General features: G+C 35.5%; 3 protein-coding genes across 9 annotated transcripts; 2 read left to right on the top strand and 1 right to left on the bottom strand.

The window, feature by feature from the left end:
- Nucleotides 1-1,459: 1,459 nt before the first annotated feature.
- On the top strand, nt 1,460-4,910 carry LOC118039541 (uncharacterized). Its single transcript, XM_035046263.2, has 2 exons — nt 1,460-1,902; nt 4,643-4,910. Exon 1 carries the CDS (start codon nt 1,596-1,598, stop codon nt 1,866-1,868), a length of 273 nt encoding a protein of 90 aa, XP_034902154.1. The 5' UTR covers nt 1,460-1,595; the 3' UTR covers nt 1,869-1,902; nt 4,643-4,910.
- Nucleotides 4,911-6,359: 1,449 nt separating this feature from the next.
- Nucleotides 6,360-13,458, top strand: LOC118039543 (pathogenesis-related homeodomain protein). Its single transcript, XM_035046264.2, has 11 exons — nt 6,360-6,670; nt 7,452-8,012; nt 8,779-8,944; nt 9,341-9,464; nt 9,568-9,680; nt 9,807-10,163; nt 11,284-11,517; nt 11,640-11,729; nt 11,964-12,014; nt 12,390-12,635; nt 13,015-13,458. The coding sequence occupies exons 2-11, from the start codon at nt 7,474-7,476 to the stop codon at nt 13,276-13,278; spliced, it is 2,184 nt and encodes a 727-aa protein (XP_034902155.1). The 5' UTR covers nt 6,360-6,670; nt 7,452-7,473; the 3' UTR covers nt 13,279-13,458.
- A 744-nt stretch (nt 13,459-14,202) lies between these two features.
- LOC118039544 (uncharacterized) lies at nt 14,203-22,122 on the bottom strand. 7 transcript variants are annotated; one of them, XM_035046266.2, is made up of 7 exons: nt 21,957-22,120; nt 18,672-20,709; nt 17,166-17,226; nt 16,954-17,072; nt 15,183-15,273; nt 14,937-14,984; nt 14,203-14,587 (listed from the first exon to the last, which is right to left on the bottom strand). In XM_035046266.2, exons 2-7 carry the CDS (start codon nt 20,426-20,428, stop codon nt 14,507-14,509), a joined length of 2,157 nt encoding a protein of 718 aa, XP_034902157.1. In that variant the 5' UTR covers nt 20,429-20,709; nt 21,957-22,120; the 3' UTR covers nt 14,203-14,506. The 7 variants fall into 7 exon arrangements, 5 of the variants coding, with proteins under 5 accessions (XP_034902157.1, XP_034902156.1, XP_034902161.1 ...); XM_035046265.2 differs by having other exon boundaries at nt 18,672-20,557; XM_035046267.2 differs by lacking the exon at nt 14,203-14,587 and adding an exon at nt 14,635-14,840 and having other exon boundaries at nt 18,672-20,557; nt 21,957-22,121.
- Between the last annotated feature and the right edge of the window lie 5,585 nt (nt 22,123-27,707).

Below are 27,707 nucleotides of genomic sequence, written 5' to 3'. Positions count from 1 at the left end.
TATTATTATTTTTTTTAATGATTTTGATGTATTTTTTTTCACATGGCTAGATTTAATTGGCTTATTCTTTTATTTGACCCCACTTGGTTAGTTTTGGCTCTTTTGAGAGATATGTAGGAAATAACATTTGTGGGAAAGAAAAGATATTTTAACATTTTGTTTGGCTTTACTCTTGGAGTATAAAAAATAAGCAAAGAAAAGCCAAAATATTATTTTTTTTTATTTTTTTTGGCTATCCATTTAGCTTCTCCATTGGAGATGCTCTTATTGCCAAAAGTAAATGAGCCACCTGCCTTCTTTGGGTGATGAACAATATGGCCTACTCCAAAATTATTGGTGATTTTTTTTTTTTGTATCATTGCATTTGTTTTGTTGAAATTCTTTTTATAGTATTAGTAATATTGTAATTGGAGCTTTTGAGCTCGTTTGGCTACGCGGCTGCAGCGGCGTTTTAATTAAAACGCAGTTTGCAATCGTTTGGTTAAAGGAAAAAGAGATATAATGTTTACTGGGTCCCATTTTTTTTTGCGTTGGAAACACAGTATTTGAAAAGTAAGAATTCATTGCTTTTTTTGCACTGTTCACGTTAATGTGCACTGTTCATGTGAGCAGTGCAAGAGAATTGCACTGTTCATTTAAAAAATAGTGAACAGTGCAATTCTCTTGCACTGCATGGACCTCCTCTTTTTTTTTTTTTATATATTTTTTTATTTTAGTGTGTTAGTTTTTTTAACATTTAAAAAAAAAACTTAGTTTAAAGTGAATTTTATACATATAATATTTTATCTAATTTTATTACATGATAAAAAAAATTATGAAAACTGTAGTTCTTGTCGGATGTATTTCGTACGTAATGGAATTATAGATGGTTTCATGGAATAATAAAAAATATTTTATATAAAATATGATTTATTTTATGATATAATAGCAATAGTTAAATCCACAATATTTAAATTAAAAATCATCAATATTAATATATATTTTTTAAATTTATTTTATAACCTCAATTTTAAAAGCATTCTTAACTAAACACATTAAATTATTTTTCTTCAACCTTAATTTCAACTACAGTTTTAACCAAATACCTATTTTTTCAAACCAACCTCAACTAAAAATATTTTTTATAAAACAACTTTTTTCAAACTACAACCACAACAACTACCGCAATACCAAACACATTTTTTATGTGCCTTCAAAACCTTTTTTTTTCTTTTTCTCTCTTCTATATTTTTATTATAATTTATGCTAATTCATCTGAAATTCTTTTGCATTTCCAAACATTGATAACTTTAAATCTCGTATAAACTATATTATTTCACAATTTATTTTTAAATTGTGTTATTTTACCTATTAAAAAAGTTGTTAAATTAAAAAAAAAAATCAAAATTTCCTTGAGATGGATATCACCAATATTGACGGTCCATGATTTTACAAACACATCCAATTAACCGTACCAGAATATTTCCTTCGCTCCCCACTCCCCACCCTCTCGCCTCTCTCTATAGTCTATAAATTTCTCCGCTCATCAACGAGAACCTGATCCCCAAGTTAAAAAAAAAAATAGGTTTAGGGTTTTATCGATCCCACTCGATCAAATGGCATTAAGGAAGCTCTACAGCGAAATTAAGGGCTTGAAAGTTAAGGAATTGCCTGACCACGTGAAGCCGATGCTGTCAATTGGTTATGTGAAGAAAGCAGTGCAAAGAGGAATGGATAATTACCATGCGAAGTATATAGAAACAAGCTCAATCGATCCACTTCTTCATGTTTGCTATGGTGGCATGATTTTGTCTTACCTTATTGCTCTTCCTGAGGAACGCCGTCATCTTGAGCACCAGCAACATGCTAAGGAGCATGGTGGGCACTAGGGAGTGACGGTTTTTATCGGTCTTTTTATTAAAGGTAGCGCTTTCGGTATTTATTGGTGATTTTGCTTGTGAGTTTTGTGTATTTTGATGGGATTTGATTGATCGATCGGTGTTTTTGGACAGTTTCCTTCTAGTCTTTTTGTTATTTTTTTTTTATTGTTGGGCTTTGTTGATGGATTTGGAAGCTCAAAAGGGTTGAGTAGATTTTTGGATGGTTTTATTGGTAGGTTTTGTTTGTTTTTTTATTACTTTCATGTGTTAAGGCACGTTTAGGTAGTTGATTTTGACATGTCTCTGAAATGTAGGCGGTTGGGTTTTTTTGTGGTGTGATTAGTGATTTTATTGGTGGTTTTTGTGTGGTTTTGATTGTATGTAATTATACATCAGTGGTTTTTGGGTTTGATTGTGGTTTGTCTAGGGGATTTCTTTGTTGGGTTTGATGTGAGAGAACGTTGAAGCGTATGTTTGGAATTTGTGTTTTGGGATTTTCATTTGGTGGGAGAACTGTAATGTGTGATTGGATTGTGTTGCTGGTTTTTTCCCCCCATTTCCCCCTGATTAATGAATCTAGGTTTCAGGGATTTTACTGGAGCTTTATTTTTCATTTTGTTCATTTTGTTAATTTCTATTGGTTGGCACATGAGCATGTCGAGTGGTTATCCTTAGTGATTACAGTTACATTCATGTTTTCGCTTTTAGTTCCCAGGTGGTTTTATAGGGTAATTGGTTGTTGGTTAATGTGATTTAGTGCCTTGGTCTTGGATTTCATTTTATTCATTTCAGGTTTAATATGGTAAAATAAAAAGAAGTGATTTGACTGGGAAGAGTTGTTTGAGTGGATGCAGAATACCATTTAACAAATGTTTGTTTATTTGGATGATTGAAGCGATGTGTTCAAGAAGGATGGGGTCGGGGAGGTGGGGTGGGGGTTTGGTGGAAAGGAGCGTGGTGGGAAATACTTGAATATACAATTTGGTTACAAGTTATGTGGTTGACTGTATTGTTTATTGGTTTTATCTACATTTTCTTTGCTATAGCTTGACAGTTTTGAAGTTCATAATGCCCGGAGTATTGATAATTAATTTTTTTTATGAATGTGTTGTGGATTCCTCTTTACTGTTTTCCTCTTGCTCTGTTAGATACTTGCAGTATCCTATTGTTAGAGTATTGGCTATGTAGTTTCCTAAGAGAACCTTTGCGTTTTTTCCTTAATTTTCTTCTAGACCCACTTTATGCTCTGCTTATATTACTTGTTAGAATCAGAAGGTTGGAAGAACTGAAAAGGGATCAAGTATGAGGGGAATTAAAATTCTGTTTGTGTTATGCCTAAGTCTTCCTGGATCATCTTATGCTATCTGTCCTATTCACAGCTTAATTTCATGGATGTATACCTTCATGAACCAATAGTTTAAAGGACAATGTTAGTGTACCCAATCTATTTTCCCTTTCATCACTGTTGATCCAATGTTCATTTGGACATCACATTGGCCTTCCTTTCTCTTTACCACCCCGCCTATAATAAAGTGCCCAACTTTGCAAATTGGTGTTTATCCCTGGATGTATACATTTGTTATGTGCATATACACCTTTGTACATTTGACAACCATACCACTGAAGCATTAACTAATATTATGTTCTTTGCTGTGCTACATGCTTAAGGTACGTGGTCATCTGATGCATGCATGGCACACAGTATTCTCTTTTTTTATTCCGGAGTTTATGAAATAAAGAATTTGTTTATGGTCTATTCATATAGATACCAAAGAGTTTTTTTTAATGCATAGGAAAAAGGGATTCACATGTGTATTTACAGGTTTTGATTTTGATGCTCTTTGCTAATAAGAATTGTGTATGAAGTTGTAAGGGTTCCCATAGGCATTGTCCCTTTGCCTAAACGCAAGCCTACCTTATGGTAGTAGTTTCTTTCTTGGAATGGAATCTTGAGTGCCTTGGCATCCTTTCTCTCCTTTAAATTTGACAACCATACCACTGAAGCATTGTAAAAAATCTGATGCATGCATGGGGGCCCATAGGCATTGTCCCTTTGCCTAAACGCAAGCCTACCTTATGGTAGTAGTTTCTTTCTTGGAATGGAATCTTGAGTGCCTTGGCATCCTTTCTCTCCTTTAAATTGCTTGAAAATTTCTGAATGGGGTTAATGAAACTTAAACTGTGGGGATAGGAGTTTTCTTTCTATGTTTTTTTTTTCTTGGAATAGGATTATTTTGGTGTCTGTTCTTTCCTTGTTTATGTTTAATGGAAACATAATGCTCTGTAGTTTTTTTGATGGGTGATATAAGTTCAAAGAGAAAAAAGTGTATGCTAAAAACATATCGCAAACAACTTCACACTCAATTTGCCTTATCTGAGTTGCTCTCTCTCTCTCATGTCTACGAAATAAATCTTTACTCAGATCTATTACATTTCTTTTTGACAGCCCAATTAGTATGTGTGCTTTGTAATGAGTGTTGCCATACCTCTCTATTAGAATAAAACTCATGTTTTATGAAATTCTTCATGCATGTGTGTATATCTATTGTGAGTTTTCAAATAATTTTGGAACCGAGTCTTGGCGTGCTCATCTGTGCTACATTTCCTGACAATTTTGGGTGGCTTGAGATCAGCAATGGTGTGTTGCTTACAACCTGAACCTTAACTCTTAACTAGATATAACTCAATATGGATTATTGCTGCACATGTATGTGCGGGTCCATGTCTCTGTTTGTGAAGGTAATCATATTTTATGGTTTTGACTCGACTGTTTCTCTTTGCAGGACTCGGTGAACCTTCTGGAAGTTGCTTTGGTGAACATTTATTTGCTTGGTGTTTTTTTGGTATTTCTGGACATTGTAGACTGGAAGATACTGTCTTTGCCAATGGTTTGCAGTCTGAAATGATGAAATAAAATACTTTTGACTGGTTGAACTTATTACTTTTGTGATCCACTGTTAAAATGAATGGTTACAAGAGAAACAACTGTGTTTTTGTTATTGATTACTACGTTCTTACCAAAGATCAATGATGGGTTCATTTTAATTTCCATTTTAGAATGTTGATTTTCTAAGTGAAATCTGGCAGAGTGATATGCCTTAATGTGTGGATTTCCCCTTTTTTCTTAGAGCTAATTCTGGCCCAAGCAATTTTATGGTGTTGAGGCAACACGTCCTTATAGCATAGCCATTGAACTGGCCCTTTCTTGTATGAGCCTCTATTTTTCTTTCTGGAACAAGAAAAATGGATTCTTGCCGATCCTGATCTCTTTCTTCTATGTTCTCTTTTTAGCTAAAATCCGCCAGTGTTCTAAGAAGATTGCCTGATCTAAATTCGTAGAGCTGTGGATGCATCATGCAAGGCTAGCTAGCAACTCGGCCTCAGCAAAAACCCTAATGAAGGATAAACACCTTGCCAGAGCAACCTCTTAAAATGCAATTTCAATATCATTTCAATATTAATAACTTTGCCAATAACTGAAAAACAAGACCCAAATCCCTGTCAAATGGGATCATTGATGCATGGGCTAAGGGGGCTTGCAATGATCACACATTTTCTTGGATCCACCTAGCTAGCTAATCCATGCAACTATACTTCTATAACTTCACCAATTAAACTAACTCATGTAAAATAAGCCTTTACAAGACTAGAAAAGTAGTTTCACACCATAAAAACAAGGATAATCCATCCCATCACAGAATTATCTGTTACAAACACTAATTAATCACAAAAAGGGTTTGAAAGTTTCATTTCCCTGTTTTTACACAAAGCAAAATAGTCCAATGCTGCACACATTACTGCAACACCCCCAAATTAAAGTAAAACGAGTAACAGCCAAATAAACATAATTCGAAGGGTTATATTGGCTTTGGATGATACTGAATTTGTTCCTTGCATTAGCATCACAAATTCAAAACTAAAAAAATATTTATGATACTTAAACTACTTATTATAACTAGCTTAGTTGATGAATTGACTCGATAATTTGCTAATAAAAATAATAATTCAAGCCAAGTTTCCTTCAAATCATTTAAGAAATTAATTCAATCAAATTCTGGTATCTTTGCGGTTCTATATATGATCTTGTTGAAATAAGTGGTAGCTTTTTTTTTTTTTTTTTTTTTAAATTTTAATTTCAAATAAAATCATTTTAATTTTTTTTATTCCAAAATATCACTCGACAAACCCACTGCTCAAACTTTAAATCGGGTTAATAATTATATTTAAGAGTGTGTTTTGATATAGTTTATAGAAATGTTTTTGAAAAAAAATAAAATTAATATTTTTATATTATTTTGATGTGATAATATCAAAAATAATTTTTTTAAAAATAAAAAAATATTATTTTAATATATTTTAAAATAAAAAAATATTTTAAAAAATAATTAACCTAAAAAAACACAGCCTAAATATTCATGTTCCAAAATTGGATCCAAAATATTCTAATATTTTTTAAAAATAATTAGTATTGATTTTGGTACCTTTTGGCAAGTAATTTCAATTAGTCACTTTCCTTTACGAGACAGAAAGAAACAGGGACTTGGAAGGCGAAAACCGTTGAGTGGCGCTTTTCGAGAAACAGCCATCCCTTTGCCAAATCATTCATTCAATCATCAGATTAAATATCTTCCACTTCACTTCTATTTAGACACCAAATCCCAGATTTCAAATTTCCAATTTCAAAACTTTGGAGCCTTTTTTAGGCCACAAATCACTCAAGAAAACCTCTCTCTGTGTCCTTTAAATACATGCTCTTTGTATTTCATAGTATAGTGCAGGAGGTGGAGATGTCTCATTCTTGAGTTTCTGAGGTACCCTTTTCTTCGTTATTGATTTTGAGCTTGCTTTCTTGGGCTGTCATTCTTTTTCTGTTTAGTTTTAATGTGAATATTTTTTGAGGTCTTGGTTTTGATTTGTCATCTGGGTTCTTCTTAAATTGTTTTTTTGATGATTATAGATTGGTTTCAATGCTAATGATGTTTGCCTTGGGGTGATTACCTTGTGATAATTTTGTTGGTGATCGTGGATGATTGTGGTTTATGAATCTAAGAATTTGTTTCTTGCAGCTTAAACGTGCTGGAATTAGAGTTGAGAATGTAATCCAGTGATCACCTTGAAGGATATTATTGTTAATGAATGACCATGGGTTTGATAGTCTTGGATGTGAAATGCATGGAATATTTTTTGGCTTTAATTGTCAAAGTTGTTTAGGGTTCCATGTTGATTTCGTTTTCCGTGGATGTTTGAATCTTAAAGATGATTAAAGAAAATTGAGTGTTCTTTAATTTTACTCTTAACATTGGACGTTACATTTTCTTTGTCTATGAAGAAATATTTCCAAATTTAGATTTATAATGATGCACAAAAAGTCAACGCATGGTTAGTTGTATTAGATGAAACATGCTGAAAAAGCTGACTTTTATGGAATTCAATGGAGGTAAAATTTCATGTTAGGTCATGCTTGAAACTAGAATTGAAAAGTTGTGGAAACTGTAGAATTATCTTTCCGATAGATCTTGAGCTTCTTCTTTATTTATGAGCAATAACTATACAGCTAAACGATTGCTTATACATCTGTAATGATATTTTCAGTTCTCACACATGAGAGATCAATATGGGTGATTCTGGAAAGAAATCAAAGCAGCAAGACTTGCACGAGTCTTCACCATCTGACACAGTGAATGGGTCGTTGCTGATTAAATCATTGAAGATAAAGAAGGGTGGCAAATTATCTCATAGAAAAAGCGAAAAAGCCAAAACTAAACCTCATCTGAAAACTATCATTAATTCCTCTGTATCAAAGAAAAAGGTTACTCCTAAGAAGGGCATCAGGAATGGCTCTACCAGTAGAAGATTGATTCACAGGAAAATTCTGCATAAAGCACTTGATAAGAAGGCCTCAAGAAATGGAGCTTCCTCAGAGCGCCAAGGCAAGCAGTTGTCAACTATTGATTCTGAGGGGAATGGAAAAAATGCTGATGAAGGTACAATTAAAAAAGTCAAGAAGAGGAAGCCTAAGAAAAGGCAAAAGGACAAGGTAAAGCTAGATGAACCATCACGCTTGCAGAGGAGAGCAAGGTACTTGATGATTAAAATGAAGCTGGAGCAGAATCTTATAGATGCTTACTCTGGAGAAGGTTGGAAAGGTAAAAGGTAAAGAGATTTTCTTACACATCATTCCTTTGAAAAATAAAGAGCATCTGCTAGTTAATTTCAGCTTTTGATTCCTTTGAAAAATAAAGAACATCTGATAGTTACTTTCAGCTTTTGATTACAAACCTATGGTTTAAGGAATCCTTTTAAAGTCTAACCACTTCTTAATCAGTGAGAAAATTTTATGTGAAAGATATAAAGGTGAAATATAATTGTTTTCAAATTGTTGGTGGAAGATGGTTCATTTTCTTGAAGCATGCCTTGTACAAACAAATTTATTCCAGGAAGAAGTTGGATGCTTGAATGAATATGCCCCCTTTCTTCTAATCCTGTTACATGAATTTTGATGAGTATCTATGTTTGAAAATTTTACCAGATTTGGAGCTATCTGATATTTCTAGGAAATTCTGATCAAATTTTTATATGGGATTCAATATTTCCCTACTGAAGTTGAGAATTAGGATAGGCTCAAAGACATTTCAATGTAAAGTTCAGCCAAAAGAATCTGGTGGATGTGTTAACTGTGTTTAATTTTTCATTTGCATATGCTTCGAGATGAATTTTCTTTTCAATCATTTATTCTTCAAAATTTGGAATATTTTACTGAATCTGTTCTCAGACCAAAGGAATTTTCCCAGTTTACGACATGCATAAATACAAAATGAAACAAAAAGAACTCTTCTGACTGGAAGTTCGAAATTGATAGAACCTTCAAATGATGGAAGAATTCCATTTGCTCTTATCTTTTACTGAATTTCTGTCACAGTCGAGAGAAGATTCGGCCAGAAAAGGAACTACTGAGAGCCAGGAAACAGATTTTGAAATGTAAACTTGGATTACGTGAAATAATTCGGCAGGTGGATTCTCTAAGTACAGTAGGATGTATTGAAGACGCTGTTATGGCTCCAGATGGATCTGTTTCCCATGAACATGTAAGCATGCAGAACCAGCATCAGCTTTGTGAGAATGTTCAGGATTGTAAAACATTAAAGAAGAATCAACCTTTTTAATGAATTCTTGCTAATAGAGACTGGTACCTAGTATTTCCTAAATTCGTGCATGCAGTTCTCAATAAGCATACTCACTTCTTGCTTCTCTCTATCAAGAAGCTGAAAAAGAACATGCTAATTTAGTAATTGGGCCATGGAATTGATTGAGGCAAAAAGAGACAAATACTGTCTAAGAAAAGTTGAAACATGCATTTTTTTTTCCCAACATCAACTTTGGAGTCCTTTTCTTTAGTCAAATTTGGGCTTAGATACTGCATGAACTTGGGCTCCAAGCACAATTGCTTATATTTATATTTTCTTTTCCATATTTTCATATAGATATTCTGTGCGAAGTGCAAATTGAATGAAGTTTCCCAAGATAATGATATTGTACTCTGTGATGGGACATGCAACTGTGCCTTCCACCAAAAATGCCTTGATCCTCCTTTGGATACTGAAAATAGTCAGTTCTACTCACTTCTCCTGTAAAACTTTTCTACTGAGTCATGAAACAAATTGATTGTTTCTAAGATTTTCTATACATTTGGTAATATGCACTTCTGCAGTACCTCCAGGAGATCAGGGATGGTTTTGCAAGTTCTGTGACTGTAGGATGGAAATTATAGAAGCCATGAATGCTCATTTGGGGACCCACTTCTCAGAGGACAGCGGTTGGCAGGTTATTGTTGAAATATTCTAAAGCCTTTTTCCTTGCAAAAAAAAAAAAAAAACCAAAACGGAAATAAAAGAATCTTGGTTTTGCTGCCCTGCTAACCAAACTGATGTTCACTCTTTCTTGAAGTAGGATATTTTCAAAGAAGAAGCAGCAGTACCAGATGGTGGAAATATGCTATTAAATCCAGAAGAAGAATGGCCTTCTGATGATTCTGAAGATGATGATTATGATCCAGAGAGGAGAGAGAACATCATGAGTGGAGCAGGTACTGATGATGATGCATCTGATGACACCAGCAATTCAACCCGCTTGAGTTGGTCTTCAGATGGTGAGGTTTTTTCAGGATCTAGGAGGTGGGAGGTGGATGGCTTGGACTTCAGAAACAATTCTATTTATAGCAGTTTAGATTCTGATGAAACCAGCGATGGGGAAATTATTTGTGGCCGTAGGCAGAGAAGAGCGGTTGATTATAAGAAGTTATACAATGTAAGTACTATAAATTCTTCTGCCATAAAATAAATATAGCATCACTAATTTTGCATATAACCAGAAGTCATGGTTGGTGTGACAGTCTTGAATCAACTTCATAGTTTGGTTTCTAATTTATGGGAAGAGGTGCGCATCTTTGGTGATTTTGAGTGGCCATACACTGGGATAAAAGTTGTGTTTTAAATTTTTAACTATATCTTCGTGATCAAGTTTGTACCATATTCAATAAGAAATGTTGAAGTACTAATGTATTTTAAAACTTAGGGGTCAAATTTAGGAGAATGAAAAAAATCTTTGGTGATTTTGAGTGGCCATACAATGGGATAAAAGTTGTGTTTTAAATTCTAAACTATATCTTCGTGAACAAGTTTATACCATATTCAATATGAAATGTTGAAGTACTAATGTATTTTCAAACTTAGGTGTCAAATTTAGGCGAAGGAAAAAAAAAACAAGGACCAACAAAAAGAATCGTGAATGATTTGTTTCACTAGACTTTGCTTTTGTTCCTCCACCATGCAGGATTAGTTTTTTGGTGGTGGTCTTATTGAAGGTTAATAGGTTTCTATGGTATTTTTCTTTGAAGTAGTTTACAAACATGTCAATAAATCATCTTAATCCAAAAGTTTAAATTGTCAGGTGAGGCTTCAAAAATTGTTTTATATTTATTTCTAACACATCCTTTCAAGTGAAAATTTTTTAAGTTCGAAACTTAGGTATGCCCTCTCAAGTGTGCTGCAATTTAATTTTAATTATAAGAAAGACTCATATACTACGACAAAGAAACATTTTATTCCAAAAGCTTCAGCAGCTAAATGAGGCGCCAATAATAGTTTTATGTTACTCTCTAACATGCAAACCGCTCCTAACATCATCATTGGAAGGGGAGTGAGTGGGCATTTCATAAATGCTTGTGTTAGACCATTGATTTTCCCAAATAAGCTAGTGATGGAAAGATCCAACACCAAAGACTCAACACCTTTTCTGTTTAGCTCTCAAATTTCTTCCATTGAAACAAATGATGTAGAGTTTTACATTTTATTTTTGAAGCTTTCTATTTCACGAGAGATAGCTCAGACTCCTTTATCTAATGCAATGTTATATTCTTTCCTATCAGGAGATGTTTGGAAAGGACGCTCCTGCACATGAGCAACCCAGCGAAGATGAAGATTGGGGTCCTAGTAAAAGAAAGCGACGAGAGAAGGAGTCAGATGCAGCCAGCACCCTAATGACTCTATATGAAAGTAAAAGAAGATGTAAAAATGATGCAACCATTGAAGGCATGATGAAGCTTCCACGAGACGCTCAAATTCGAAGGCCAATTTTCAGGCTCCCCCCTGATGCTGTTGAGGTAGTAGTTTTCTCCAAGTGTATTGTCAGATAATCTCTTATGTTCTCTCTTTTTATTTTTATTTATTAACTTAATTTGGTAAATTGCTTAAGCTATCTTTCCCTTTTCATGTGATTTCCCAGAAACTTCGCCAAGTATTTGCAGAGAATGAACTTCCATCTAGAACTGTCAAGGAGAATCTATCAAAAGAATTGGGCCTTGAACCTGGGAAGGTAACAACTTAAGCTACTCAATCAATGCATGCACTAGAATGATTTTTTGAAATAGAACTTACAGAATTACAATAGGATACATACACACCAAAAAGTAGAAAATGTGCCTTTTCTTTCTTCGTTTTACCTTTTGTGGCAGTACATTGTATTGTCCTTTAGGACTACTCTTTAACATCACCTTAGCTCTTCTTTACTTCCATGATCCGGTTATTTACATTCAATTTGCAATTTCAGGTTAGCAAATGGTTCAAGAATTCCCGTTATTTAGCTCTGAAGTCTAGAAAGGTAAGCTGGTATTTCATGTACATTAAATGCAACAGTTACAATTCTGCTTCAGCTCAGTATTCAAAGTCACTTCTTCAGTTGTAGATTTTCTCGAGTCCTTTTTCTATGTGGATCTTATAAATTGTTACTCAACAGTGATATTACAGCCAATATTTTGACCTTAATGTTTCTCAAATATGAACAATGTCTTTAGAACTGACAGAAGAATAATCATTTCTCCTGCATGCTCATTAGGTGCCAAGTTAAAATTATAAATTCCATGTCATTGCTGTTATCTGATTCATGTGATTATTCGAAAGTTAAAACTTTCAAATCTTATCTCTTAAGGTCGTTATGTGTTTTAGTTTTGTGTCTAACAATTCACTTGCACAACAGGTAGAGAAGGGAGAACAAGTTCATTATTCTAGTTCCAAAGTCTCTGCTGAACCCACTTTAAATGTCATGAAGGACAAAACTGCTGATCTTTCAATGTTAAAGGATAGCCAGGCAGAAACTGGGGTGTGTACCCCGAAGAATCTGAAAAGGATCTTGCAGAGGAAGAAGCCGAGGTCAATAAGTAAAAGTTTAAAGAAAAATGAACAGAAAAGAGGTTCCTTCGAATCACTTGCTAAAAGCAATGAGGTATTTTTTATTGTTAGGATTTGATCGTTTTCTTTCTTTTTTATTCTGGCTCAAAATCGTGTGCTGCCTCTATCCATCCATCTTGCTTCTCCTCTTTGCATCTCTGATTGCACTTCGATTAAAAACAATGAAGTCTTGAGTAATCAGATCAGGAGCTGAAAATTGTGTATTGTCTCAGTCAGCTGTCTTGATGGTTTGTGTGTGCGTGAGTTGGGTGTTGGGGGCAATCTATTCTTATGGGAAAAGGTGTCCTTAGAATCAAGATCTTTTAGAGTTTTTCTGTAGGATTGATGCATCTTACTCTTGCCATTCCCTATATTTAGACATGGAATTATTATTTCATTGTGTCCTCACGCTTGTTAGCATTTATCACTGTCAGATGAGTTTTGAGCACAATGATGATCTGAGCTTGAAGAAGTTGTTAAAAGCAAAACCAAAGGGAGTAAAGAAAAAGGGTAATCCTATTTCAGCAGCTGCTGAATCTGATATGGAGAAACTCTGTAGAGCAAAGACTAGAGTAGAGAATCTGAAGCAGAAACTGGTGAAACTACAAACTGGCAAAGCTTGGAAGTCATCCAAAATCCGTCCGCTAGACGAATCTGTTGTCTACGTTCCTATTGCTGAGCTAAGAGAAAAGAAATGACACTGAGAAACCTATATTATTATTTGCAATGCATTTTGTTGAACACTTTTGCAGGCAGAGCTGGCACTGTACATCTCTTGTTTCTAATCAGTGTAATGCCAATCATCGGACACTCCTTACACAAGCAACTTTGTTTTCTTAGAAAGAAAAAAATACAAAATTTCTCCTTTTTGCTCCAAAGCTATGATTCCTCTGGGTGCAATTTGGATGTGTTCCTTAGAGTTCAAGGTATAGGCTCAAAAGCTATCTCACAGATTGACCTAACCTTGCTCAAAAGCTATTCCCCTGAATACATTGACCTATCCTGTGACATTGCCATCATCACTACTGACAAGCAACTTGAGAATATATGGTCAAGAAGATTCACTTGTTGGACTTTCGTCCAACATCAGTAATTTCTCTCTATTTACCTCTGAATTCACTTCATCCCACGAGCAATCCCATCATGTTTTTTCCTCCTGCTTTTAAAATACTTGAATAAGAAAAGTTGAATAGAAAAAATGTGGGGTTACACGTGTGATTGAAGTTGCTATCAAAGTTCGAGGATACTATTCCAAGAACTTTCTTAATTACTTGAGTAAAAATAAATGCAAGATGCCCACCATGTTTCCCATTCTCCTCAGCTATCAAAATGGTAAACAGCAATGCCACTCTACCAGTCTTCTTAACCACATGCATTAGGAATTGGAATTACTCCCTGCTGTTCATATGCTATCTCACAGAAACTTGAGACTTTCATTCCTTAATCAGTATGCACTGGTAAAGACAACCATTAGAAAGAAAGGGGAAAACACCTAATCCGGGTATTTGGAGGCAAGTAATTGCGTGCCACATTGTTGCACTGTCTTCTGAGAAAGGAATATTTGTTGAATTGATCATTAAAACCAATCTAGTGAAATATGGAACTACATATATGGACCTGGATTAACCTTTTAGCTTGCTTTCATATTTACCTTCATCAAACATTGCCCCTGTGCACCTCATTAGCAGCAGCAGTACTCAAGAAAAACAAAGCACATTCAAGAAGGCTCAACCACAGGCTCACATATACCATTGATCATTTACTGTCTACAGTAACCTCTTTTTTTTTTTACCATGATGCAATACCTAACTCCAAAATTCAGCTCTATGGATTTCTGTGAGAATGAATGTATAAAGCAGGCTGTATGGACAATACTTCATCGAAATCATTGAGCAGTTTCTGCTCATTTTTGAAATTCTGTATCCATCACTCCTTGCAATCATCCGTTGGATCACCATTGTTGGCATGTTTTAATTTCCGCCGTTTAGCAGCTATTTGGGGTCTCAGCTGCACAACAATTGACATGTTAACAAATAAAGAGAAGAAAATAAATATTTTCATGTCATTGATTGATAAGCTTTACAAAATACAGTCAGTTTTATTCCACATTTATTAACCTAACCACCAAAACCATGCTCAATCATAAGATTCAAAGTTCTCTCTACCAACTCTAACCATGCTTCTACTCTGAAACTGAATAATTTCACAGCTGAGTAATTTGTTGTAGAAACAGCCCTTGACCACAGCCTAATCATGCATTCTTGGAAAAAGTAACTAGAGCAAGAAAGGTTAAATAACACAGACCATGATGTAGGTGCTAAAACTCTAAACCAAGAAATATATGTTCAAAACATACCATCTGAATATACTTTAGTTGCTTCATAACTTCATCAGTTTCCAGCTCCTGAGGCAGATGCATGGAACAAGATTTGATTAGGATAAAATATGAATTATATTTTAAGCATAGCTTGAGAATATTCAATAATCTCCACAAACTTGTACTTATAATGACAGTGAAGAAGATAATAGAAACCCGAAAGCATTTGTTTGCTACATAGAAAGTCCATTAATTCCGAAGACAACATATAAAAGCCCAATTCACCTGAGGTGTAGCACAGTCAGCATGAATTGGATCCCAAAAGACACAGCAGAAGCATTCCCAATCATCAGTTTGGACTTCAAAAAGAGGAGCCCTGATACATCAACAACATTCTAGTACTTAATCTTCTCAAGCTTAACTAGAAAGAGATGTATATCAGATCAATTCTTAAGTGCAAACATGGAAGGACACAGGAATTCACATCCGCATAGGCATGCACAAAAATTGAAACAAAGACAAGCAGGGGAAAGAGAAGATGCCTCCGCCAGCTTAGAGCACCAAACATTACATTTCACAATTTAAGTTATCGCAAAATAGGAAAGGACCACAGCTAATACTTAAATCAAGGCAAACAACAACCATAATGCTCAGAGAAATGAGCAGCCTTCCATGACATGATATAAGTAAAAACACCATCAGGAATTCCACTTCTGGATCATGCATGATGTGACACGTAGTACGTAACTTTCCTTGTGAAGGCCAAATGCAATGTAGGGGGTAGATAAACCCTCAGAAGTCAGACCCATGGATCTAAGGGACTCTCAAGGTGCCAGACCCACCCATACACCTGTACTAATATAATGGCACAAAATATCACTGATAATATTAAAAGTAAAAACACCATCCATGCAAACAAAGTAGTAAAACAAGAATAATGCCTTTGAATATTTATTTTCAGGACCAAAATATTTGAAAATTTATTCCAGGCTAAAATTTAAAGTGAATTGTAAGTGTTTCCTGGCCCAATGAAAATGTATACATCCCCATTCACTCGGAATAAAAACAAAAGGTTCAACTTTTTATAGACACATTGGCTGAGAAAAAAGAGATCCCTAGAAGCAGCAACCTTTCTGCAGTCTAATCCAGTAGGCATCAAATCACAAAAAACTGCTAGCATTGTAGCATGATCTTAGAAAGAATCTCCCTTCGTCAATTATGACTTGGTGGGATTGTCAATCGGAAAGAGTTAGCAAACTAATTTATTTTGGGTCTCTTACAAAACTGCAGCCAATGCCATGATATATATATATATATATATATATATAATTAATTAATTAATTGGCTCCACTTTAATCTCCCACCAAGGGGAATGGCATTTTGAACCACCAGCACAAGAAAGGGCAGATGATTCAATCTGTTGACCAAGATGCATCAATGATAAGAAAGGACTTGCCAAGCTTCATGCTTGTCAATAGCGATTAAGATGAGAAAATTAAAATTAAACTGGCATTTCATTCCTGAAATTGCAAGACTAAGTTAGGCACGGTAATGCCAAAATAAAGCAAGTTCAGCACTGAAGGATTTAGTTGACAATATGAAATAAGGAGATTAAACATTCATGGTTGACTTAACAACCTGGTTTAAAATGAGTGGCACATTAATGCTTGCTCACATTTCATAATACATCCACTTGGTGAATGTTGTTACACAAGACATGAACCGCTAAAAACTTACAATGTGAATTCAAGCTTGATGGTTAAATTCTCCATAACATTTGTTGTGTTTTCCAACACAATTATTACATAAACTTCGAGGGAAAGATTTCCTAGTAAAGCATTGCTAGGCTAAAGACCTACCTCTACTCGAGATAGTTCATGGATGGGCCAAGTGTTGAGAGTTGTATAAAAACCCTAGTAGAGATTTTTACTGTGCATAGGACTCTCTAAACAATAACTAAAGCGTTTGAGTTTGAGTCTGTCCAACTAAAAGCAGGTTAATTAACAATAACACACAAGCAGAATCACCCAACAGACAAGATCATTATTTGGTTTACCTGCGCCATTTTCCACATATAGTTACATTGCCACCTTCTGCTGCATCATCTATGACCTGTCTACATTGAAGCCAATTACCTATAGAGCCAAATTTAGAAGGTTTGTTGTACTTCAATTCCTGCACAAGAGGATGTTTCAGTCCTCTCAAAACTCCAACAAATCTACTGCTAAACTGATGAAATTGAAACTAATAAACAATTTGAAGACCTACATGCAAACTGACAAAGTATGATGTATCCAATACCACAGGTTTGCCAATAGTGTCGACATCACTACATGAAAACCAAAATAACGGATGATGTTAGAACTGAGCTAGGACATACGGGTGATAATTAGAATCAGTCCTGTATGATTCTAAATTTGTGAAAGAAAAGTCCTACTGCAAGGAAAAGAAAAAAAAAACAAATAAAATAGAGAGGACAAGGAATAGAACACTAAAAACATCTATTTCTGAAAAAGCCATCATACTGCGCCTCAGTACAGACAGGGGGATCAACGAAGCACAAAGCCTTTTCACAGAATGATTCCTGTTCTAGCCCATATAACTTTCATGTAACCAAACCTACAATTTCTGTTCCACAAACAATCAACAACTACTTTTTGTTCTTCCAATCGCATTAAAAATAGATGCTCCAAATATGGGGAATTTATAGAAGTACCCTGAAAAAAATGTCATTTTGTTTTAAAAGCCAAATAATTCTCAGTTTCCTCTGCATTTGGGTCCAATAACTATAAACGCCACAAAATTCCTGAAGAGTAAACTCTCTCCCCTTCTAAACATGCATCCCTCAAAGAGTCTGTAATCAACTCAAATTGGATATCATGGGGCCACATTGTATGCTTCAAAATGTTGAAGAAAAGAAAGGAAACCTGTTCAATCTACAAACATGCCTACAAAATGGCCACAGTGTTTGATCCTACCAAGCTACTAGAGTCTGTGCTACCGAGTCAAAAGTGGGCATATTTACACCATGGAATGTATCAAGCTATTAATTCAGATAAAATCTCGAAAATGAAGATTTATTGCAAAACCAAAGTCTATAGTAACGAACCATAGAAAGTAACATCTTTAATAAATTTGTAGCATGGCAATTCTTGGCCAATGTCATTGCAACCTCTTTCTAGCCTATTAAATCTTGTAAGGTTGCCAGCAAGACTCATGGACACTTGAGTCTCTAGGAGCAGAAGAAAAAAAAATGGACAGCACAAAAGAGCACAGGCATGAGCCCTCATTCTTGAAATGTTGGAACAACCCAAGATCATCATCATCAAGCTTATTTACTTTCAGAATGAAAGTACCGACTCTCTCTTTCAGAAAAAGACTCTACAAACAACTTGCACCATCTCTATTATGCAGAATCCATTAGGATTCCCCAATTACTTATCAAACCTAACAAAAAAAGCTTTGAAAGGAAAACAAACTCCTGATATGAAGATCCTTTACTTTTTATGGAGTCCAGCAACTTAGATGGAACATGCATTAAAAAAAGGAGGGAACCAGCTCTCACATGTCAATCTCTAAAGCTCCCCGTAATGCAAATCAACCAGCTAAACGAGTTCACACTTGAGCATTACTCCAACAAAAAAATATGACTTGGATATGAATGCTAATAGGAGGGTCTATAAGACAAAATTGCATGCAATACTCAGACTACCAATTTCTTATGGATATCTGTTTCACAAATTCAAAATTAAGAGGATTGGCAAATCAACATACTTGATAATTGGACCTGACCAATCTGGAACTTCTACTTGAAAACCTTTACCAACTCGAACACCACCTGTATATGGCTCAGTATCTGTCAACATCAATGCTATAGGATCAGATTCACCTATAGATGAAGCATCTCTACATCTGCCCATGTCACCAATTATATTGAGAGGTTTTCTGGAAATTCTCTCGTTGGGAATTATTCGTTTCTTCTTCATACATGAACGACATAACCATTCATCAATTGGTATTCTTTTTACATGAGGATTGCAGCAAGATACATGAAATGAATCTTCACAGTTATCACAAATTAGCATCTTTGCTGGGGACTCTTTAAGGAAACATTTTTTGCATGACCGCAAACTGCTGCTACCACTACCATCACCAATTCTTTTGGCAGAAGCACGGGTTTTTCCAGGCCAAATTCCATCAAAAGCCCTCTGCTTTCCGAGTATAGATATACACCTGTCTTTTTCAGACTGATCTTCCCTTGCGAACTCTGCTGCCATTACAGTGGATGAAGAGCACTCACCATTATCATGTCCTTCAGTCTTTGTAGAAGCTGAAACAAGTTCCACATCTGACTTTGATGATGAGCAACTATCATTTATACCATCAACCTCAATGATTTTTGGCCTGCTCTTTTTTGAAGCTTCATCAGAAACCTGGTCTTCAACAAGCGAACATCCACTACTAGATTCTGATTTTGAAACATGTGGCTCTCCATTTTGAAGCGAACATCCACTTTCATGTTGATCTTGAGAAACTACACGTGCCTCCTCAACTGCAAGGGAAGGACCATCAGAACTGACAACTGAAAGGCAATCTTGTCTGCTTCTCTTTGTGATTCCAGGGACCTGTGCTGACAAAAAGGTAACAGAGTTTCCTCGCATCTTCCTTCTACTGTATACAAACTTACTTGCAGAAATTTCAGACATTGTACTGAAAGTTGGTAGCTGAGGACTTCTTTGTAAACTTAATTGGCAAGAAGAATAGTCTCTGTTGTATACTGTGGGAGGAAGCATAAGGGCAGCTCCATGCTCATATTGAGAAACTAGGCGTTCCTCCTTGTGTGCAAATGAAGGACCATTGGAACTGATCACTGAAAGACAATCCTCTCCACTTCTCTTTTCCATTGCAGGGACCTGAGTTGATGAAAAGGTAACAGAGTTTTGTTGTAGCTTCCTTCTCCCATAAACAAAATTAGGGGCAGCACCTTCGGACACTGGACTGACAGTTGTAAGCTGAGCACGTCTTCCAAAAGATAAGGGATGTGAATATTCAGCTCCATTGCATGTTATAGGAGACATGAGAGATTCTCTAACAGCTTCAGTCTCATGCTCATCTTCAGAAACTACATGGTGCTCCTTAACTGGAACTGAGGAACCATCAGAATTTATGACATAAGGACAATCCTCACCAGATCCCTCCGTGATTGCGGATAAAAAGTCAATAGTATTTCCTTGTAATTTCCTTCTACTATATACAAAATTAGGTGCAGAACTTTCAGACATTTTACTGGTGGTTGGTGGATGAGGACTTCTCGGAAAACTTAACAGGCATGAATAATTGTTACCCTCCTTTTCCCCGGTTATTGAAGCAGCTTCTTTACAGCAATCATGGCAGTGTTCATGACATTTTGGGCCCATCTGCCAAATCTCAGTACCAGGCGTGACTTCACAAAATAAATTCTGTTTCCCATGATCAGATACATGAAATGGAGTAGATTCAATTGAATTAGGAAGGGAACTCGGTATCAACATTTAACCTGAAAAACTCAGCTAACATCTGCCAGATGTGATTTTTGCTCTCTCAATCAAGCCACTGCTTAGCACCCTCCAATGATACAAACATGTGATTGATATAAACCATAAAACGCTCCCCTTTGTATACTGCAGAAATGATACTGATCATTTTCCAAATGGAAAACATCAAAGAGGCAAACATTGCACAGCACAATGCTGAAGAAGTTTACAATGCTACTCGTTTAGGCATGAACAAAAAATTCAGTAACATTGTAACTCATAATAGCATCCATTATTTGCTACAAACACCAAAAATTTTGTCAGCATACTTTCATAACAAGACAACCATCATAATAATAAAAAAAGGACTTATCCTCTGATTCTTAGCACTGTTAGAACTTTAAACACATAAAACATCAAGATATGATGCCTTATAACCCACAACTGCACTAGAACTATAATGCTCATCCTATTGAGAACCACTTGACCAATATTGAGGGCTTTTTTCAAGGGGTGAGAGGAGAGAGATTTTCCAATTGTTCTTTTCTTTTCTTTTCTTTTTGGTGTGTTAGATGAAAGAGATGCAAGAATTTTAAGAAATCAATCACATTCTAATCAATAACCATAGTTCGAGTGATTTTCTTCGCTTCCGAATTGTATCCTACAAATAGAGCTTGGTAATTTTTATCTCCTTCTTAGAAGATACCTATCCTTTTTTGGTGTTCTCTATTCATTTTCTTCCTCAATAAAGTATTCCTTTTACCAAAAGACTGAAGGGTTTAACTGTTTTGCATATAAGGGCAAGCATATGGCCATATAACATAATGACAGCTTATCAGATTACTATAAGAAACCAAGAGCTCTCTAACCTCAACTTTCCAAACAAGAAACCAAACGGCACCATTAGTTGCCAAATTTTAGGGCTTATAACATTTGTGTTCAAGTAGGCATTCATGGGTGGACAAAGCAAAATTCAAACTTCACCACAAAAGCAAAACCCCAGTCTTCCCAAAGACAACAAGAATCATCCAAGCAACAAACAAAACTTATAGTATAGACCATAAAAAGAAAACCCCAACCCCGAAAATGTACTCTCTTACCCACGAGAGGGGAAAAAAAAAACCTTAAAATCACAACAATCAAATCTAACCAAACAAAACCTAAACCCAACACCAACTAGAGCTTCAATAACCAATTGAGACATTATTAACTAAGTTTCAAGAACCTATTTTAACAATGCTAAGGGGGATTTTCTATAAAATCATTAAAGGGTTTGCTGGGTCCTTTTCCAAGGTACTCAAGAAAATGCCCTAACTTCTTTAAAACACCTACAATTCAATTCACAATTTCCTACTTTCTTCTCCTTGATTTCTTTCACACAAAGTTAAAGAACGAACCACCAAAACAACAAGTAAATATCAGTCAAGAGTTCCTGTAAATTCCATACAAACATCAACATTCAGATATCTGCAACATAAATCAATGGAAAAACAAACTAACAGCAAAATTCAAAACCCAGAAAGCAAAAAGGAAAAGAAAGTTATACCTATTGTCAAAACCTTACAAGAATAAGGAAACGGCTGAGCAATGAGACTACGCAAAACCCCTCCCTCCTTCCCTCTCTAAAACTAAAAAGTCTCTCTCTGTCTCTGACCCCTTTTTATGTTTTCTATGGGCAGGCTGCTTGCATGTGTGCAACCAGTAAAAAAGATGTTCCTTTTTTCACTTGCCATTTGATTTATTTGCTTATTATTATTATTATTATTATTGCCAATCTTATTATGACTTTTTTTTTTCTTTAGCCTATCTTGAAACTCAAGAAATAGACACAATCGGCACATAAATGCATGTCTCCCTGTCTAAAATAAATAAAAATATCATAATAATAAATTTATTTTTATATCTTATTATTTTGTTTTTACAAAACATGTTTTTTTTCCTGCTGTGTCTTTATTTAGTGATACTAACTAAACACCATTAAAAAAAAAAAAAGTTAAGTTGTTTATTAATTATATATTAATGATCTTCCGTATAAAATTATAATATTTATGAAAAAATTATGATTTTTCTTGAATTAATAACAGAGTAAATCTACCTATTATCAAAATCAACACCTCCAATGTTTTTAACCTTTACTGTATACTGTAAGGTGAGTATATAATAAAAATGTGCCCATGATAATATATTCAAGCAAAAAAATAAACTAATGCAAAAAAAAAGTTGTCTGTTGCTAATCTAGAATGATGCTGCTTCTTAGAGTAGCAGTATCTGAACTTTTAACTCTAGATGTGTCCTCCTTGTTCTATGAGTATTGCTGGACTAAGCACTTGCTCTGCTCTGCAGCCCTTTCCAAAATTAAATCTAAGAGCCAATGGAGCAAGTTTTTAGATTACAGATTATGAGTTAATATTCTTTAGATTATAGATTTGATCTTGCCGTTGAATTATCAGCAAAGCCTCAACATTGTTTGGAGCAAATCTTTCAAGATTTTTATGCTATTACTCCTGAAAAGGTCTTCAATTGACTTGGCTATAACCAAATTTCCATTCAAAGCATGCCAGCATTGTTTGCATTATTGTTGATACTGTAGCAAATCTTTCTAAGTTGTTGATAGAGCTGCCTTAAATTTATAAAATCCAACACACAAGATGCTGAAAAGAAGCCTAGCAGCCCCGATATGCCGAAACCTCTTATTTCGGTCCTCAGGCCTGGGGCTCCGGACAGTGAGCGTCTGGAATCCCTCGAGGAAGGATAAAAGCACTGCAATGTGCCACTTGATTTCAGACTTTACATAGATTACATTCAATTAGATTGAGGACATAAAAACATGAACATGAAACCATATATTATCTGTTAATGTGGAAAGAAAAGGAAAAGAAGGAAAAGAAGAACGCAACATTGGCTCCACTCAATGACCAAAGGAAATGTAACACAAGCTCCAATCGCTGGTTCACCATATACAGGCTCTATCGAAAAGAATTCCCACTTCAAGTCCAGATTTTATCTGGGTTTTAAAAGCTAGAATGAAGAGTTTGTACAGTAGTCAGTAACATCCAAGCATGATGAACCGGCACATTCCTCTGCCTGGATCGTTCAGATGACAAAAGGTACTTAATTACCTCCCAGGTCTTAAGTCAGGACAGCAGGACGCAAAGAAGTATAGAATATTGTTTCGATGGTCCAATCGTGTGTTGTCTGCTGGACCAGTGGCCTGTGAAGCGTTGGAGCTGGAGAAAAAAAAGAAGCTAAAACTGACCTCAATATCCTAGTGAGGCATGTGTGTGCATGCGTGCGTCCCTAGGTAGAATCTTTCACAAGGAGAGAAAAGAGGTGGAAGTAATATCATTTCTTATACTTTCATGAAGATCTTCGGGGAATCATCATCATCCAAACATAGAAGAGATTGTGACTGAAATAAGCACCATAGCATCATCACATAATAATTGCTAGAAGTTCATGCGCATGCAAAGAGCAAGTCATTTGACACAGGATCTGTAACAACTAACGTGTATCCTAAGTCTAGACAAGCAAAACGAGATTTTTATTGATCATAATTTTTAATTCGATCATTAAAAGAAAGGTATTTTTAGTGCTGTCATTCCTCCAGCAAATTAAAACAAAATAAATGATAAATATTATAGATGAATTTTATCACATAATTTCCTGATAAATAGAAGATGTTTTTTTAAAAAAAAAAATCAACCGAGTAGTAGAAAAACCTTACATTCATACCAGATAAACAGATAATACATGACAATAACCTAAACTTCTACCATGACAGGTCCATAAACAAAGTATAACCTTTAATTTGTTTGTCATAACAATCTAAAAAGACAGAGGTTTGATACATAAATCTAAACCATAAAACATCAAAGAGATTCTAAGCATTTTATTCCATCACCTGAACTTTTTAGAAAGAAATTCCAAAAGAGTAATATCTTTCAATTATCCTGGATTAATGAAAGATTGAACATGGAAGTGGCTGAGAGTTGCTTGAATGCAATGAAAAAATTAATTCACACTCTTCAAATTTATCATTTGCAGGTCCATCATATACTTCTTTTATACCTAAGTTGATCAGCAGTAACTGATCATACTCGGTATACATTAGAAGAAAGTGAATTAGCAATCATTAAGGAGTTGCCATTAAAGGAGAGCAAACATGCCAAGAATCCACAAAGCTTCAGCACAAACACAATATGGGGGTTAGATAAACCACAGAAGTCCGAATCGTGGTTTGAGAAAAGCTACAATTTGTAGCTTTTCTCAAACCTTTTTTTTTTCAAATCGTAACCATAAAAGCTACAACAATGTTGTCAAAACACACACACTCAAGTGTTTTGAATCACCGGCATAAGAAAGAGTAGCTGATACAATATGTTCACAAAGGTCTATCAATTGAAGAAAGGACTTGCCAATCTTCATGCTTGTCAATATCATAGCATTTAAGACAAGAAAATCAAAATAAACCAGCATGAAGGAAACCATTGGGACTTCGTTCCAGAATACAGGAAGTTCTACGGAGTTGCATTTAGTTGCAAAAAAGCTGGGACTCTCCAAGCAATAACTAAAGAGTTCGGGTTGGAGGCTCTCCAACTAAATGCAGGTTAATTAACGTAAACACTCGAGGAGAATCACCCAAGAGAGGAGATCGTTATTTGGTTTACCTGCGCTACTTTCCACATAGTTACGTTGCCACCTTCTGCTGCATCATCTATAGACTGTATACACTGAAGCCAATTACCTATAGAGCCAAGTTTAGAAGGCTTGTTTGAATTCAATTCCTGCACAAGAGGATGTTTCAGTTCTCTCAAAACACCAACAAATCTACTGCTAAACTGACAAAGTATGATGGATCCAACACTACAGGTCCACCAACAGCGTCGACATCTCTACATGAAAATCAAAATAACAGAACAAATGACATGGAGGAGATAATATTTTTAATTCTTAAGAAAGTAAAGTCCTGCATGAGAAGAGGAAAAGGAGCAAATGACAGAGAGGAGATAACAGAGAACAGAAAACTACAAATATTTGTCTGACACAACCTAATGCACCGTCCTTAGTACAGACTGATGAATCAAAGAAACACAGAGCCTTTTCCATGCGATGATTTATGTCCTTGGCTATACATGCAACTAAACCTACAATTTCTGTTCCACAAAATATCAATTTCTACTTTCTGTTCTTCCACCACGTTAAACATGGATTCTCTGCAAAAGGGAATCCATAGTCTTTCTCTAAATAAATGTCATTTTGCTATAATGAAGCCAAATAATTCAGTTTCCTCTGCATTTGGGCCTAAAAACTGTAAAGGCTAAATGATTGCCTCCAAAATGTTTTTGCTCAAGGCTATTTAGTACCGTTATCAATCATGAAGATTCCAGAAGAGTGGACTCTCTCAGCTTCAAAACCTGCGACATGTTCGAAGAAAACAGACTAAAGCGCTCAGCCTACAAATCCACCTACAAAATTTCCACCATGTTTGGTTCCACAAATTCTAAGTCACCATTACATATGCTACTAAGTACTGAGTGAAAAGGGGCACTAAAGATCCATCTGTATATCCAGGGATGTATCAAGCCATTAATTCTGATAACATCTGGAAAATGAAGATTCATTTCAAGACGAAAGTCTATAGCTAAGCACAATACAATATAATATCTTTCTAAATCATAACACAGAAATTCTAGACCAATGTCATTGCTCCCTCTTCCTAGCCTTTTAAATCTTGCAATGTTGTCAGCAAGACTCAAGAAAACTTGTTTAAGAACATGATAAAAACAGCAATGGACAAAATAACACAAGCATGTAGCGTATAAAAGGCTGGTGACTGAAAGGCAATCTTCTCCAGTTCTCTGTGATTCCAGGGTTTCCTGGCCTCTTCCTTCTTCTGTAGACAAGATTACATGCAGAACTTTTAGACACAGCACCGACAGTCGGTAGATGAGAACTCCTTTGTAATATTTAAGGGCATGGGGGATCCTCTCTGTTGTGTGCTGGAGGACGAAGCATAGAGGCAGTTCCATGCTCATGTTGAGAAAATAGGCGTTGCTTCTTACTTGCAGCTGAAGGATCATCAGAGCTGAGACATTCATCTCCACTTCTCTTTGGCATTGCACGGGCATGCCCTGATAAAAAGGTAACAGAGTTTATCTTCCTTCTCCCATAAACAAAGTTAAGGGCAGAACTTTCAGACGCTGAACTGACAGTTGTACTTCTTCCAAAACATAAGGGGTGTGAATATTCAGCTCCTTTGCATGCTATAGGAGGCATCATAGGTGCTAACTGCATCACTTTCATTCTCGTCTTCAGAAAATATATGGTTCTCCTTAACTGAAACTGAAGGATCATCAGAATTGATGACAAAAGGAGAATCCTCTCCGCATCTGTTTGTGATTGCTGATAAAACGTCAATGGAGTTTCCTTGTAACTTCCTTCTACTATATACAAAATGCTAGTGGTTGTTAGATGAGGACTTCTTGGAAAACTTAACATGCATGCATAATTGTTACCCTCTTTTTCCCAAGTGATTGAAGCAGCTTCTTCACAGAAATTTTGGAAGTGTTCATAACATTCTGGGTACATGACGTGTAATATAAACTAGATTGGGATTTCCAAATCTAAGAAGTCCGGACAAGTCAAACGAACTTGCTGATGGAAACAGATATTACCTATAATCTGATAGCTGGATAGATTGAAATTTAACAAGCACGTTCTACAAGCTAGCATCGACTTTTAATCTAGTTGGTTTCGCCTTTTTCACTTTAATTAAGCTACATCATCACATCTGCCAAATTTTAGCGCTAGGCATCCAGTACAAAACAAATTCTGTTTCCCATGTTTAGATGCATAAAATGGAGTGGACTCAATTGAAGCAGGCAGTGAGCTCTGATTTCTTATCACCTGAAAACCTTAGCTGACATCCACGGATAAGATTTTTGATCTCCAAGTCAAGCCACTGCATAGCCTCCTCCTATGGTGATTCAAATATGAGATTGATATAGACCATAACAATGCTTCCCTTTAATTTGTTTGCTGCTAGAATGATACTGATCATGTTCCAAATGGAGAACATCAAAGAGGAAAACATTAGACAGAACAATGCTGAAGAAGTTTGCAAGAACTCATGAAAGAAACCAGGAAAGAAAAATTCATTAAACTCCTAAAGACATCGATTGTCTTGACAAACACTTAAAACCTTATTGCCCTTCTTTAATAGCTAGACCACGTTAAGAAGAAAAGGACCACATGTCACCTTCCTATTAGCGTCATTACTTACAACACATAAAGAATC

This window comes from Populus alba, chromosome 18 (genome assembly GCF_005239225.2).
Source record: "Populus alba chromosome 18, ASM523922v2, whole genome shotgun sequence".
NCBI lineage: Eukaryota > Viridiplantae > Streptophyta > Magnoliopsida > Malpighiales > Salicaceae > Populus > Populus alba.
Note: the sequence above shows the minus strand (reverse complement) of the source record. Positions and strands in the feature narration are given on the sequence as shown.

Bases quoted from the DNA above. Each gene is read 5' to 3' on its own strand.
- LOC118039541 (XM_035046263.2), top strand. From the start codon at position 1,596: ATGGCATTAAGGAAGCTCTACAGCGAAATTAAGGGCTTGAAAGTTAAG.
- LOC118039543 (XM_035046264.2), top strand. From the start codon at position 7,474: ATGGGTGATTCTGGAAAGAAATCAAAGCAGCAAGACTTGCACGAGTCT. The intron at 9,681-9,806 runs GTTATTGTTGAA...TTCTTGAAGTAG, and splicing joins CAGAGGACAGCGGTTGGCAG to GATATTTTCAAAGAAGAAGC. The intron at 12,636-13,014 runs GTATTTTTTATT...TATCACTGTCAG, and splicing joins CACTTGCTAAAAGCAATGAG to ATGAGTTTTGAGCACAATGA.
- LOC118039544 (XM_035046266.2), bottom strand. From the start codon at position 20,428: ATGTTGATACCGAGTTCCCTTCCTAATTCAATTGAATCTACTCCATTT. The intron at 17,073-17,165 runs GTAGGTCTTCAA...CCTCTTGTGCAG, and splicing joins CATACTTTGTCAGTTTGCAT to GAATTGAAGTACAACAAACC. The intron at 14,588-14,936 runs GTATGTTTTGAA...ATTGTTGTGCAG, and splicing joins AACTAAAGTATATTCAGATG to CTGAGACCCCAAATAGCTGC.